This window comes from Bipolaris oryzae (genome assembly GCF_000523455.1).
Source record: "Bipolaris oryzae ATCC 44560 unplaced genomic scaffold scaffold_192, whole genome shotgun sequence".
Taxonomy (NCBI): domain Eukaryota; kingdom Fungi; phylum Ascomycota; class Dothideomycetes; order Pleosporales; family Pleosporaceae; genus Bipolaris; species Bipolaris oryzae.
Window position 1 is genome coordinate 33,573 of NW_006911468.1, and position 14,711 is coordinate 48,283.

General features: G+C 52.0%; 5 protein-coding genes across 5 annotated transcripts; 1 reads left to right on the forward strand and 4 right to left on the reverse strand.

Moving 5' to 3' along the window:
* Positions 1-562: 562 nt before the first annotated feature.
* COCMIDRAFT_106521 (uncharacterized protein) lies at positions 563-2,908 on the reverse strand (the record flags this gene model as incomplete). Its single annotated transcript, XM_007694006.1, has 2 exons — positions 563-1,417; positions 1,475-2,908. 2 exons carry the CDS (start codon positions 2,906-2,908, stop codon positions 563-565), a joined length of 2,289 nt encoding a protein of 762 aa, XP_007692196.1.
* Positions 2,909-3,215: 307 nt separating this feature from the next.
* On the reverse strand, positions 3,216-4,574 carry COCMIDRAFT_40513 (uncharacterized protein; the record flags this gene model as incomplete). The annotated part of the gene is made up of 3 exons (XM_007693997.1): positions 3,216-3,352; positions 3,403-4,437; positions 4,484-4,574. The coding sequence occupies 3 exons, from the start codon at positions 4,572-4,574 to the stop codon at positions 3,216-3,218; spliced, it is 1,263 nt and encodes a 420-aa protein (XP_007692187.1).
* Positions 4,575-5,093: 519 nt separating this feature from the next.
* COCMIDRAFT_106549 (uncharacterized protein) lies at positions 5,094-6,093 on the forward strand (the record flags this gene model as incomplete). The annotated part of the gene is made up of 3 exons (XM_007694007.1): positions 5,094-5,251; positions 5,307-5,602; positions 5,651-6,093. The coding sequence occupies 3 exons, from the start codon at positions 5,094-5,096 to the stop codon at positions 6,091-6,093; spliced, it is 897 nt and encodes a 298-aa protein (XP_007692197.1).
* A 1,458-nt stretch (positions 6,094-7,551) lies between these two features.
* On the reverse strand, positions 7,552-9,240 carry COCMIDRAFT_29911 (uncharacterized protein; the record flags this gene model as incomplete). Its single annotated transcript, XM_007693995.1, has 4 exons — positions 7,552-8,405; positions 8,457-8,602; positions 8,654-9,030; positions 9,082-9,240. The coding sequence occupies 4 exons, from the start codon at positions 9,238-9,240 to the stop codon at positions 7,552-7,554; spliced, it is 1,536 nt and encodes a 511-aa protein (XP_007692185.1).
* Positions 9,241-11,036: 1,796 nt separating this feature from the next.
* Positions 11,037-13,262, reverse strand: COCMIDRAFT_106531 (uncharacterized protein; the record flags this gene model as incomplete). The annotated part of the gene is made up of 4 exons (XM_007694008.1): positions 11,037-11,360; positions 11,547-11,590; positions 11,644-12,072; positions 12,221-13,262. The coding sequence occupies 4 exons, from the start codon at positions 13,260-13,262 to the stop codon at positions 11,037-11,039; spliced, it is 1,839 nt and encodes a 612-aa protein (XP_007692198.1).
* Between the last annotated feature and the right edge of the window lie 1,449 nt (positions 13,263-14,711).

Consider the following 14,711-nt stretch of genomic DNA (forward strand, 5'->3'; position numbering starts at 1 on the left):
TGGAAAACCACTGCTTGTGCTGACCCTTGGCCTCCACCCCTCCCTCTCTCCTCCTTGCAAGTTGATTACACGTTCAGTATCAGTCGACATCTATCGACACCCACCAGCGTGCACTAATCGCTGCCGGTCATTTCCGACGCGTGTTCAACAATCCCATATTTGTGGACTAGGTCTTCTGTGCCCACCACCATCACATGGCCTACAAACGTGTGCGGGGATGACACCGAGAAAGGGCCGTCAAATATTCTTGTTGCGCGAGCACTGCCTCGAATAGATCAAGGTATGTAGTCCGAGTCATAATTGATGATTGACCTCGTAACATGTACTACGCACATGACCACCAGACGTGGGGGGTCAAGGTACGCAGTGCAACCCCTTCTAGGACAATTGCCATGTTGCTACCTAACCTAAACATGCAACAAAACGCCACCCATGCAGCCCCACGGAATATGCCCATGCCCATGCTTAGTGCCATGATAATCCTTCACGCGCCTTCCATGCAAAACAATCATTCCTTTCATACAACATATGCCATTGTGCCAGTGCCCGGTCAAACCCCTGCTCAGCACCAAGTGAATACCGGATTCTTGCCCTTGACCATCTCTAGCCGTTCTACAATCACCTTTTTCTGGTTTCCTTCCATGTCTTCGTTTGCAGCATAACCCAGATCACCGTCGTCGTCGAACCCATACTCATCAACCTCTCTTCCATGCGTGAGCGAGAGTCGCCTATGATGATGTTGATTGTCGCGCACATGCCGACGAGGGGGCTCGTAGCTCATGCGCGACTGCGATGCTGGTCGTCCATTCGTATGCCTATCGACGGTTCGTGAACCCGTATATACGTCATTGATAGTTGCTGGCGATTTAGGACGGCCATCAGCCTGGCGTACATCGAGCAACGAAGCACCCCGCGCTAGGTTGAAACGGTTCTCGAGTGCCGTTTCCAGAGGAGGCGAACTCATGACGAGATCCTGCTGCGGCTTCTGTGGCGGTGTCGAAACAGCCGTAATGTCCATCTCTTCGTGCTCCTCTTCTAGCCTTGGGGGCCTGCTTGACTGCCGTCTTCTCATCTCTGCCGATGGCGCTCTCAGTGGAACCGCAATCGGTATCTCCACTATGTCATCCCACACACATACGCGAGCTCTCCTTGTGAGCTCAAGAGGGCCCAGGTCGGGCGTCTTCAGTGTCTCCACCACATTCCAGGCTTGTCCTTTCATGACTGCAATTTGTTTGGCATACATGCGCTCCTTGAAGTCGGCGTCTTGCGAGAAGCATTTTCGGAGAGCTGCCTGCGTGTCGCTCCACCATTGTTTCGACGTGAGGAGAGGAAGAAAGTGACGGCGGGTGGCTTCGGAGAAGGGCTGTCCAATGAGCGAAACAGGCAGAAAGAGCCAACCAAAGGGATAGCTGCGCCACTGTGATTGTATCAGCTCGCTGCACGTATATTCAAACAGTCAGAGACATTTACTTACTGCGTCGGGGTGCTTCCAGGGCCAGGACAAACTGTTGTCAATAGCACCAATCGTGACTGTAGGCGTTGGCCCGCTCTGTCTAGGAGTGTTTGATCGACTGGCTGTACTCATGGGCTCTCGTCGTCCGTATGGATCCGCTGCCTCCATTGAATGTCTTGTGTAGTCGCTCGGTTGGTGGTCCTGAACATCCACATCTTCATCTAGTTTGGGCGGCTCGGCGACAATCGTGGCCTGCTGTGTCTTCTGATCAATCTTAATCATCCAGTTATCCAGTCCTCTGTCTGTATTTCGCATAATATAATCCAGTATGACCAGCTTCTCGAGCTGCTCTCTGAAGGACTGTTGTAGCGCAGGTGTCCAGAAGCCCCTCCGTTGATTGTGCTCGCCCATCATGCCGGCTTGTTCTTCTTCATCCTCGCCATCGGATTGAACTCCACTTGGTCGGCAGTCCTCTGCCCATCTCCGCTTCTTCTTCCGCGCAGCTCGGTCTCCGCTGTATCCCGTATTGTGCTGATCAGGCCAGGGGTGCTCTTTGAGGAAGATGTTCGCATCCTTGAATCCCTTCAAAAACACCTGGAAACTGCCAAGCTTCTCAGGGAATGGCTTGCGCTTCCTGTAGTATGCCCTTCTGTCCCAAAAATCGTAATGAAAAGACTTGGAAGAGAGGCCGACGACATCAGTGTAGGGCACAAGATTGGTGCGCAACTGGGTATCGAGAACGTATGCGGCAGCTTCGGAAATGTAGCTGAGGTTGGGAATGAGACAGGCGCGGCCGAAGAAGAAGGGAAAAAGGTTCCGGTGTATCCACTTTGTCCATTTCGGATTCCGTGACGCGTAGGGCTCCTCGTCCTTTGGCTTGAAAACACCCACAACTTTACCCTGGGGGTTCCGCGCAAAGTAGCTGCCTGAGCTGCCCTGCGTAATGAGCTTTGGGTGCATATTCATGTCAATTGCTGTCCTGACGCTTTCTACAATATCATCGAATTCAAGCTTTGTCATACGGTCGGATGGTACGTCGTAGTCGAACGTCAGGGACTCGGCCGTTGCTGGTCGTACCCAGTCTGGGGCTTGGAAAACGGAGTGATGTATCTCGAGGGGTTCATCCTCTGCCGAGTCGCTCCCCTTTTTGATCTTAAACTTTTGCGCGATTTCGTCGGCCCATCGCTCGAATCTGGCGTTGATGGCTTTGATGTCGACTCCCGAGTTGGCACGCTGCCTTCGTCCAGAAGGCGTCTTCTTGAAATTTGGCGAACTTGGCCCTGAGCCGTTCATGCGCATGCCCGAACTGCGATGTGGCTGTATAGGGGCAAAGTGCGTGTTGGACAGGGAGCTTTGGTGGTGGTCGCCCTCGAAGTCGCTCCCAGAGTCTTCTTCTTCTTCAGCTTGAGCTATCCGGGCATAGCCCGATGTTGGCGGCCGCTTCGACTTTGGCATTGCGGGGACAAGGTGAACAAAGGAACTGGGCGTCGGTCGTGTTCTCGTGTGCTTAGCCGGTGCCTGGCAATTGTGATGGAATGACGACGGAGCTACTGCATGGGGTTGCCGCCGCTAACCCCCGCTTCGTGCTAGCTCGCCCTACACTGTGGATCATCACATGCAAGACACCTGGGGCCCATGATCGGGCCTCTGTTCTAGTACAGGACTGGTAGTTTGATGGATCGACTATGTAGGTACTGTGGGGTATAATGCTCTCTATACGCAACATGCAGCTGGATTTGGTGGCCTGTCGTTTGCTTCTCTTCTAGAAACTGTCGTCAAAATCTACCTGCCTTCGCACCACACTCGGACTGTCCTCGTCCATGCCTTCAGTGGTTTCTGTTATGTCTCCTCCAGCCGTCATCAACAGGTCGTCTACAATGCGTTTACTGGCCTCCCGTGCTATGAAAATGTCAGTTGTGTGTCAGATGTAACTCTGTGCCGAGACTTACCGGGTGTTTGCAGGAGCTTGCTATGAGGGATATGGAACTGAATTGTTTTCGGGGGGCTAAAAATTTCAATCTCATCTTCCTCCTCATCGCTGTCATCAAAGACTGTCCCACCCGTCCGCTGGATGCTCATCAGATGTTTACCCTTTGCAGGTGTCTGTACGCTCACACCGGGGGTTCGTGGTGTCTTCATAGGCGAGAAGATGTCCGCGCGCAATTGCGGGGCAGGAGACGAGGGCGGCGAAGAGTCTTCGGTCCAAGCTGGCAGCTTCGAGGTAACACTCCGAGGAGTGGGCGCACCACGCTGCGCAGCACGAGGCGTGAATGCGCCAGTAGGCTTGTATTTTCGTGGGCTGATAATGGGCGTCGCCTGCACACGGTATGTTTTGTCGAGAACGCGGTGCAGCAACGGATCCTGATTGATGTACGATTGTTGTTTCGTGGCTGTTGGCTGCATGAAGGGCGAGGAGTCAAAGCCACTCATATCTGGCAGCGCTTGACCCTTACCGGGAGTGACTGGCTCCAACCTGGGCGTCTTGGTGTCGCCCAGGTTGGGCTGGAACTCTGCCCTGAGCGCCTCGTAGGGTGAGGACATCTCAGCAAATTGCGGCTCTTCCTCGCCGTCGCTTATGTCTCCTTCCATCTGCATGGTTTTCTTGTTCGACTGGGGCGCACGTGGAGTGCTGTGGCCGAGCGAGGGCGAGTCGAAACCGATAGTCGATTCAGGCTCCTCCTCTTGGGCAGACCTTGGTCGTGGTGGTGTGGTTGTCGCCCCTGTCATAGTCTCGTCCTCGTCCTCCTCAACAGTCTCTTCCTCATAAGTTTGAGATTGTTCTGTCTCCTCGTCATGCACAACGGATTCGTCCTGGTCCGGTGCTTCGTATCCAGAAAGCGAAACGTTGGCGCTGGCCTCGAAGAACTGCTTCCAGAACTTGGACCCTTCCCACACGGCTTCCGAGTGTTTTCCATACTGTTCGACTATAGGCAAAATACCAGTGGTGACGATGCGATGCGCACGACTGAAGTTCTGGTCGATTTCTGCTCCCGTCAGTCGCGTTGGTGGGGTACACGAGACTTTGTTTACCTTGCAGCGTCAGGGTGATGGATTGCTCCAACTTCTCCAATTCCTCTGTGAGCGACAGATTGCGCTGCGGCGCCATACTTTGACGCGACATGGTGTAGTTGTGCTTTAGGCGCTGTCCACTGTATGCTGTTGTTATCGCTACCTCGCTCTCGACAACAAAGAAGGCTGAGTGGAAGCTTGATGGCTTGGCACCCCCGAAGTTCCCCGCACCTCTGCCTTCCCTCAACACCATACTCACAGGTACCCCTCGCCCTACCGCTAGCTTCAGCGCCCTAAGCAAGATACCCAGCCATGCTACTGGACCCGTGATCTTCCTACGGTATTTCCGTATACGTCATTCCGGATGAGGAACACTCGTTTCCCCTCACGCAGGTGTTAGGATGCTACAAGAGGGGTGATGCGTGCGGCGCCTATGCTCCGCATATCCGGGTAATCCTCATGGGCATTCCCGTATCTTTCGTGCGGGGAATGGTAGTACACGTCGTACATTAAATAGAACTTGATTTACTGCCCTCAACATGTCTCCCGCTCTCTAATAGATCTTGCACTCGTCCCATCTTTCGAAGTATTACTCATTCATCCACGTTTCTCACAGTGCCAGATACTCACCATGTCTATTCGGCTCCCAGCAGGAATACTTTGGCGTGCCTCGCTAAAGGTTACGCCTCTTCCGCGGGTATCAAGTCAAGCCCCTCGATGGACACGGAACTATGCTGTCACGTCGCACGACAAAAGAACAGCCATTGTCACAGGTTCTGCACGTGGAATGTGAGACTGTCAAATTCTTCCGTGAAACGCGTCGAAGCTAGCTCACTCTGAACAGCGGCAAAGCTATTGCTCTAAGATTAGCAAATGACGGATATGATGTCTGCATCAATGACATCGCAGCCAACAAGTCCGAGGCCGAACAGGTCGCCAAAGAGATTCAGGATATAGGCCGCAAGTCTATAGTATACACTGCTGATGTATCAAACTTGAGCGAAGTCCAGTCATTAGTACAAGCATCAGTGTCTGAGTTGGGATCGCTCAACACAATGGTAGCAAATGCCGGAATCGCCCAGGTCAAAGGCCTGCTTGACCTGACAGAACAGGACTTCAAGCGTATGTTCGAAGTAAATGGTACGTCTTGACAAAATCTGGCGTTAGCTTCATTCTAACAAGCCACAGTCTATGGCGTATACAACTGCTACTCAACCGCTGCCAAACAGATGATCTCGCAGGGGACCGGAGGCAAGATCCTCGGTGCAGCCTCCATCGTAGCATTCAGACCCTTTCCACTACTCTCCCATTACAGCGCCTCCAAATACGCTGTCCGCGGACTCACTCAGGCTTTCGCCATGGAAATGGCACAGCACAAAATCACAGTCAACGCGTACGCACCTGGTATTGTGGGTACCGCCATGTGGGAACTGATTGACGAGAAACTGGGCGAAATAACCGGGGCAAAGAAGGGCGAGACGATCAAAAAGTACACACAGGACTTGATCGCGCTAGGCAGAACGAGTGTACCGGAGGATGTTAGTAGTACGGTAAGTTTTTTGTGTAGCAAGGATAGTGATTACATGACGGGCCAGACGATTGTTATTGATGGAGGTATTATTTTTACATAGTTGGGTGTGGCTGTGTACAGATGCTCTATTAATACAATTGCTCATACAACACTCATCAAACGACTTTGACATGGCGAACGAAATTGAAGCGTCCGGATCGTTTGTCGTTCCCTTCATCAATACAAATATCGCATCATTCCATCCCCAGAATCTAAATCATTGTTACACACGCCTATATTGCCCCTCACACATCCACTGTTTCTTTTGCCAAAGATATCATGGAACACACCTTCAGTCCAGCAACTATGTTCCCGCCCCACAACTTCACCGCTTCCTCCTACCACCAGCTGCAACAGCCCTCGACATGCCGGTATCAATACTCTCGAGGCGTTTCTTCCAGACATGCAAGGCACAAGGAATGTGACTGGGCGTTCCTAGCTGACAAGCTCATCCACGATATAAGGATGTTGATGGAGGATATGAGGCAGAGGAGGATGTTGTGGCAGCAGCAGAGGGAGGAGCGGAAAGGTGGATTGATACAGGGCGGAGGGGCTGGTCTGATGGGTTAGAGTGGACTCGGAAGTATGCGTATGGACATGATGTGGGTAGCGGAGACCGCGTTACTGGAGTGGAAAGTCTGCCAGTATGGCGTTTTTTTTGATGTGAACTTGATGTTCAGAGTAAGTGTGAGTAGAGGCCTCATTTTGTGTGACTAATACAAAGATACGTGTGCTTTCTACATTGATGGCTGACTAGCACGCTGACCTTAGTACTAGTCTCTTGTACAGCTTACCCTGTCCTCAATTCGAATTTTAAATTTCCAGGGATCCATAGTAATACGAAAACTCTTTTCTTTGCGCTTACTGACAGTGCTCAGCGGTGAACACCTCGGTAAAGTGTCTTGACGATCACTGTCAAGACGGGTTTGCGCTCCCGAGGCGCGGTCTAGACAAGTCAAAGTTAAGGGTGCAGATCATACAAGGGAAGTGGATACTCTGGGGTAAGTGGGGAACTCGGGCCACATAGGGCCATTGTATACAGAGTAGTGCTATTTACGTATGCTGTTGCTGACATGTGTTATGAGGTGCTCCTTCCCATTCAGCCTGAGTGACGCCACTGCTTTGTTGGTATCCATCCGCGGCCGTGACCGTGACTCACCTCACATGTCACGTCTCCTCTCATACCATCACCACTCATGAACTTGCCGCCCGGGACTATCAAGAGTAAGATTGACGCCATCGGTTCTACATTTCACAAGTTCTCGGCCGGGTAACAGTCACCAATAACACGTCCACAGCTGCTCGCCAAAAGTTCAAGGTACGAATGCTTTTGATTCCTGTACAATGAACATACATTATATACACGCTTTCCCTTTCTATGCTATCATTCTTCGTTCGAGCGAATTGGATCCCAGGTAGACTACCCAATATCGCGGGTATCGTTGTACGTTCAACAATGTCAAAGGCACTCATACAGGACAGGTCGCTAAAATAACTATAACCACATATTCAAAACGACTTAGGTGGTGTAGATAAAGTCTGGTCGCATGTCGCCCAAATCAGCAATCTCCTGCTCAGACTTGCCCTCGACCCAGTGGTCGCGCTTGCCCGCCAGCCTGAGCTTGTTCTCACGCTCCAATGCAAAGTGCATGAAGACAGTTCCACCGAAAAGGAACAAGGCCATATAACCAAGGACAATGCCGTGACCAGTGCGGTAGTGTGGCTTCTCCTTGGGGTCGTAGATGTTGGAAGATACAACACCGTTCATGTTACCCCAGCCGACAACAACACCGACCATGACACCACGCTTGAGCGAACCCTCGACGTTGTTGGAAGCCCACGTCAGTGTGTTGGAGACGGTTGGGTAGATACCCATGGCGCCGAGGAAAGTGGCAGCGTACTGGACATTTGGCTTCGTGGTACCGAGCAACATGGCGAAACCGACGCATCCAATGGTCGATACAACCATGTTGCAGTAGCCGCGCTTCTTGGTCTTGTCTGCAACATAACCAATAACGACAGTCGTGGCTGCAGCAACGGCGTAAGGTGGGACGGACAAGAGCTGGGCCTTGGTACCCTTGTGACCCATGCCAAGAAGAATCGTCGGTAGGAATAGGGAGAAGCAGTAGAGGGGGCAGAGACAGCCCATGTAGATGACAGAGTATCCCCATGTCTTCCAGTCCTTGAGAGCGGCAATGACATCTCGGCGGTCAATGCCACCGACCTTGGCTCGGGCTTGTCCATCAAGCTTAAGTCGACGAACAGCTCGCAACTTCTCGTCGGGAGACAGGAAGCTCGCAGTGTCTGGGAAGTTGAACACCATCCACCAGCAGAAGACACCGACGAATACAGTCATAAGACCTTCGATGATGACTGTAATACATATCAGCCGAGTTCCGATGCAGCAAAAAAAGAGCAACTCACAAATCCATCGCCATCCCTCATAACCGGCAACACCATCCATTTCGGTGATTGCAGCAGCGAGAAGACCGCCGAACGAACCAGCAAGTGCAGCAGCCGAAAAGAAGAGAGCAGCGCGGAAACCAAGCTCCTGACGCTTGTACCAGCACCTGTGTCGAGATTAGTTCACTGTCTGGTCTAAAACAAAGGCTCCGCCTTACGAAAGGTAGTAGTTGACACCAGGAAACAGTCCAGCTTCTGCGATACCGAGGAAGAATCGGGCGGCCAGCAGACCAGCTCTGTTGTGAACAACACCCATCAGTGTCATGATGGCACCCCACGTAAGGATGATGACAGTAAAAAAGACGCGAGGAGACCATTTCTTAATAGCGATGTTGGTGAGGGGCTCGAAACCGGCGTAAGAAATGAAGAAGATTGTCAAGGCGAGATTGTAGTCGCGACCTCCCATCTTAAGGTCCCGCTCGATATTGGCGGCACGAGCATTTCCAATGTTGGTGCGGTCCAAGAAGGAGAGCAGGTACAGAAGCGACAGCCATGGGATGAGCCACTTGTCCATCTTCCAGACGAGTGCTTTGTCCTAGGATACGGGTCAGTCTTGGCCACAGGCAGGTTAAGAGGCTATTCTTACGAGTTTGGCGCGCTCTTCATCGCTCTTGCCAACATCTGGATCTGGGTACTCATCGAGGTCGCCCGGAGTACTAGCCTGAGAGCTGTTAACATCATTGGTGTAGATGTCTTCGCCCTTCTCGTTAGCCTCGAGGGCTTTGAGGTCTGGAGCAGCTGCCATGTTGCTTTTGTCGCAGATGGAAAGGAGTACGAGAGACTGGGGGACGCGGGCAAAAGAGGCAGTCAAGGGTCTATATGTACCCGGGCTCGCACACACCGAGTGTGTGTTGCCTCGAAACGAGATAGGCCTCTGCTAGGGTTGACGTGACCGGGTTGGCTAGTGCCCCCCGGAACCCCATGGGGCGGTTGAATGGGTCAAGACGGCGCGTTTAGCTGGCCCCATCAATTCCTGCGTCCTATTGTGGCGGACGCCCACGAAGGAATGATGATCGCAGCGCACGTTGACTTGGCGCTAGAGCACCGTAGCGGCTGCAGTACCACCACCATGTCTGAACAGATATCAAATCTGTCGCACCGATACCTACCAACGGATGGCGCACACACGTTAGTTCACAATACTAGATGGATTACAACGTGTCTAGTGTCTGGCAAACACCGACGAAGCCTCAAGCTTCAGATTAAGTTTCAGCCGCGGCCTTCTATTGCGTTTGTCGAGGAGCGCGGACCTGTCGGCATACGGGCCTTTGAAAAACAATTTGTCCGCTAGAGCCCACTCCGGCTTTCGGGCCAAGACGATGAATTAGGCATTGTCTGCGTTCGAGAACGCCCAGGTGTGGCGCTACTTGGAGTCTCTCGGCACTATCCATGTGTCCATTTGGCCGCGTGAATGTGTCTCCCAAGACCTTGGCAACAGCGCCCTCAACATGGAACCACGGATACGGGAAGGCCTGCAGGACAACGTTTTTCAGCCGGTAAGGGCGAAGCTTTTTTTTTAGCTTTCGTTCCGCTGTAGCAGCCACGCCGTCTCTCGAGCTTCTGAGACAGACGGCATTTGTTCACGGCACTGTGTGGCAGTCGAGCAGAGCCCTTATCTAGCGGGCATTGACGTCGGATCTGGGGACGTGGGGAAGCTTGGCAGCGCTAACTAGGACTGTGGACTTGGCCTGACCGTCCCCGCCCCCAAGCCATCATTTGTTGTCGTTGAAATCCATTCCGCCTGCGGTTACTGGGATCTAGCTGACGAAAGTCAGATAGCTGCGTCGGGTAAATGGAACACTGCCTCCATGCAATTCGACAAGGGCGTCGGCTATCCACTTTGTCGGCGGGAGAATGGAAGCTACCACTCCTCGCGACTGTGCAGCTGAGCGCCATGACCCATGTCTATACACACACCCTCTAAACCCGGGCCACGGTATCGGAGCGAGCGACAGGTGTTGAGCCGGCCGCACGTAGCCAACTTGCGGTATGGTATGTAACCAAGAGCTGGGTTTGCGGACCACTGGGCAGCCCTGCAAGTCGAAACGTCACAATCAGCCATGTGCTCGTCGCGTGGCCGTCAACGGATTTCCAAGCTGATCAGCAAACCTCCACTGAGTCTCTCGCCTGCTCCCCAGCAATCCACCTCTCCACCTCTCCACAATTCTTGCTGACATGATACGTTGTCGTGCTTATGCACTGATATGGCGCGGTTGGATGCATGTAAGAGACGTCTGCCAATAACAGAGCACCGAATGCCCTTTCGGACGCCGCACAAGGTTTTAGCAACTGGAACGTGCCTTTGCGTCTGAGCAGCCTAGAAATTAGCAACTTCCCTTGACAAACGACGCCGCAATAACGCACGATATTAATAGTGTATAGTCCACCTCAACAGACGGAGATTATGCATCTAAAAAGATAGACGACAGGCTCTAATGCACGGGTTCATTGCGCTTGGGTATCATGGAACGCAGCCAGACTCAGGGTCGGCGTTACCTATTGTATTCATTTAACCGCCTACTAGATTATGTCATGCATCCTCTAAGCGCACACATCTAGCCTTGCTACCGAAGGATCATGGTCGCTAATCTGCGAATCAAAATCTGGCCATGTGTTGACATGGAGATGTTCGAATTCAGCTCTGCCCTTCTTGGCTAGTGCTGGCGATACAAACATGTGGTCCAGCTCTTGAGCATTCATATCAAATAGATAGGTGTAGCGTTCGACTGGGTCAATCCTGACAACCGCGTCGAGATCCTTGAGGCCTGAAATACTAGCATACTCTTTGAGAGGCTGCACGAAGGCGAACTCGTTATAATCACCTGCAGTAACGATGCGAGCGTTCTTATCTTGCGAAAGGATATCCTATTCCATCGTTAGTCTCGCTGCAAGTTTACATTTAAGACGGATTGCCCAGGGGAAGCGCATGTCTTTCTGTGCAAGGGTGGCGTTGCTGGTACTACCGAGGAACAAAGAGACGGGAAGCATGCTGCAGCCACACTCATTTGCCCCTCGTCGTACAATACAGCCGCAGATCATGCTAAAACGTACCTTGACAAAGTTGGCGGTTAGACGTGATTGCTCGAGACGATCGTCTAAATTGCAGTGTCAGCGATTGTCGCACTCGTTTCTATTTCGACGATCTTACCAACGCCGCCATTTACGGGGGGTCGCGCGTCGCCGTGAATGCTGCTGCTTCCTCCTTTCGATCCAAAGTGCACGTTGACGGTGAAGAATACGTTCGGCTTCTTCGCGCTCGCCTTCTCGATAACCTCCCACTGCGCAACCAATGGCTTTCGGCTGTTTTGCCACGCAGCGTTCGTGGGCTCAATGCGACCAGGGTTGTATTTGAGTGTAGGACCAGCAACTACCTCGGTCGCGTCCAGAGAATTGCCAGGGTTTGGCTTGTAGAGACGGAGAACATTGGCCTTGTACAAGTACGCGGTGCGAATGTTACCCCCTGGCTGACCACCGTCCTGATCATCTACCGGCACTATCTCAGTGAAGGAATAGCTTGGTCCTCCTGCAGCAGCGATCGCAGCGCTGAGCGTCGTCAACGTAAGGTTTCCGGACACAACTATACGAGGTCAGTTTCACAACAAAGCAGGTGCCCTCAGTCTAAGCTGGGTGCAACATTACATCTGTGGAAACTAGTGAAACGCAACGCAACACGCGAATCAGAGCAACCGATAGACTGTGCAATTTTGCAGGAAAAAAAAACTTACCACCATCATTGGTTGGGCCATTGTCATCCTGGATCTCCTGAACAAAGATGATGTCTGGGCTGTTCATGTAATTGACAATGTGTTTTGCCAGATCAGGGTGGTGGGTCGAGTTCGGTGCGAGATTCTCAACATTGTACGCGCCAAAGGTAATGCCGTCGCATTTTCCGTTCGACTTGAGTTTGGATGGGGATGGAAGAGCAGGCGTCTGGCTGTTGGTCACCTTGATGGCTGTTTTCGGTAGGATACGGTAGAAGCCGAATGCATAGCTAACAACACCAGTAATCTCCTCGACCGAATCACCAAACTTGGTATTCTTGGGGTTCTTGGTTCCATCCAGAGGAGTACCGATGATAACCGCCTCTGGGTTGGCATCTTTGTCTGTAATAGTTAATCCACCACGGCTGTTGCGACCAGAAACCTTCCAATCGCCTGCAACCCATGTGTCGCCAAACTGATTTGGCTTGGTAAGAGCAGTCGGCTTCTTGACGGTAACCAGCTCGCCCATCAAGCTTTCCCAGAAATCGAGGCCAAACTTCTTGGGCTGGAGTTCAGGATTCGCTACGCTGATCTGGCTGACATTGTTCGGCACGGCGAAAACGTCACCACCATCCAGGCTGCTGTATTCCTTATCCGGCGGGCTGAGTGTATCCTTTCCAATGACTAAAGGCTGCACATTGGCTCCCGAACTCAGCTTCTTTTGCAATACTGGAGTAGACAATTGTGTCATGGGAATGTAGTCCTTGTTGGATCGATATTCGGTAACTTTGCCGCCTACGACAATTGTATCTCCGACAGTCAGATTGCTACCGAATGTGCGGCCGAAAACGTAAATCGATTCAGATGTGCGCTCGTCGCGGTCAGGCGTTGTGGAACGCAACCAGAGACCATCGGGGCCCTTTGCGGTAATGATACCAGAGACATTGGATACGGTCTGATCTCTGTACGGAGAGATGAATTTCGCGCCATTGATTTCAGCAATGGTAAGGGCCGTAGAGGTAGCGACAGATGCCGACAAGGCGAGTAAGCGGGTCAGAGACGCCATTGTTAACTGGGCAGAAGCAACAAGCACCGGTGTGCTGTTGAGATAGCGAGTGAGTGAGCGAGCGAACGAACGAACAACACAGAGATAGTAGGTGAGAAGGCCCAGCTATAAACTTCTCTCTAGACCAAGCCTTACCCCCATGTCCCTTAAATACACTTATCCCTCCTTACCCGTTTCTCTCATTCAATTTCTACACCAAGCAACCCGCGTCCTAAGAAAACCCCGGTCCTACACAGTTAGACTACTAGCCGCGGCGGCCTTGTCGTCACCTACTATCACCACAATGGCACCTACCTCCGCTGCTGACCCCCACCACCAGCTCGGTCTCGCCGGGAAAGTCCCCTCCCCCAATTGCCTCCCCCTGACTCTAAACCCACATGCAACAAGCAACAGTTGGAAACCACATCATACAAAACTACTTTTTCGCCTCGCAAACCACAGCCATGGACACACCTACCCACAAGAAAACACTACCCGTCTTACCCAGCAACATGTATCTATCTCGACGCGCTGATTGGCTATCCGCGCCGGTCCCCGCGACGCCTCTTTTCCGCTTTGGGAAGGTGGAAGTGGTGATTGGCCCGTGGGGGGAGATTTGAACAAGTGCCCTGAACTGAGTTTAAAGTAATGTATTACGGCGATGGCCGAGAGCATGCAAGATCTGGTTTGTAGCGAATTGCGGTGCTGGGAAGTAAGGCACGTGGGTGCGGGAAGGGGAAAGGGTTTGGTGTTGGGGGGGGAGATGCGGGATCTACTCGGGATTGAGAAGCGCGGTTGCAAGTGCGTTTCTTTTTTTGTTTTTGGACCTGGGATGGGTATGTTGAGATGTTGCGATGCCTTTTGCTTTTGCGGTTTGTTTACTCACAGAGAGTACTGTCGATCGTGAAGCCATTCTCTTCCACAAACGCATGAAAAACTCACCTCCTCCCCTTATCCTGCATAAAACTCTGTCTTTCGGTGGTACTCTGATTCAATGCATAGTAGCTTGTGTACTTACCCTTTTCTTTTACCCTCCTACCTACTTTGGTCTAGCGGCGCTTTTCTGACGCCTCCCCCCCGACATCAAAGTAGCAAAGTACATGATATTAACTAACCAACTTTTTTTTTGCAGCCTACCCAGACCGCTACAAACTGCCACGGTATCTGGGAATGTCACAGATGCTTTTGTGGCGTTATTGGGTTTATTTTTTTTTTGTGGGTACGATAGCATAGGGTTGCGTCGACGACATGGGCCGTGGGAGGGTTGGAGTTAAATCCGACGTGTTCGTTTTTTTTCTGGCAGTCTAGATGGGATTTCGTATTGGAACTTTCACCGAGTGTCGAGTATGTAGATTGTAGTTGTGGGGGTGGGGGGTGCGGTAAATGGGTTTATTTGGGGTTGGAAAAAAGGGGATTTTTAGTCTTGAGGGGGAAAATGTGAAGACGAAGGTAAGGACGGAAAGGATAGTT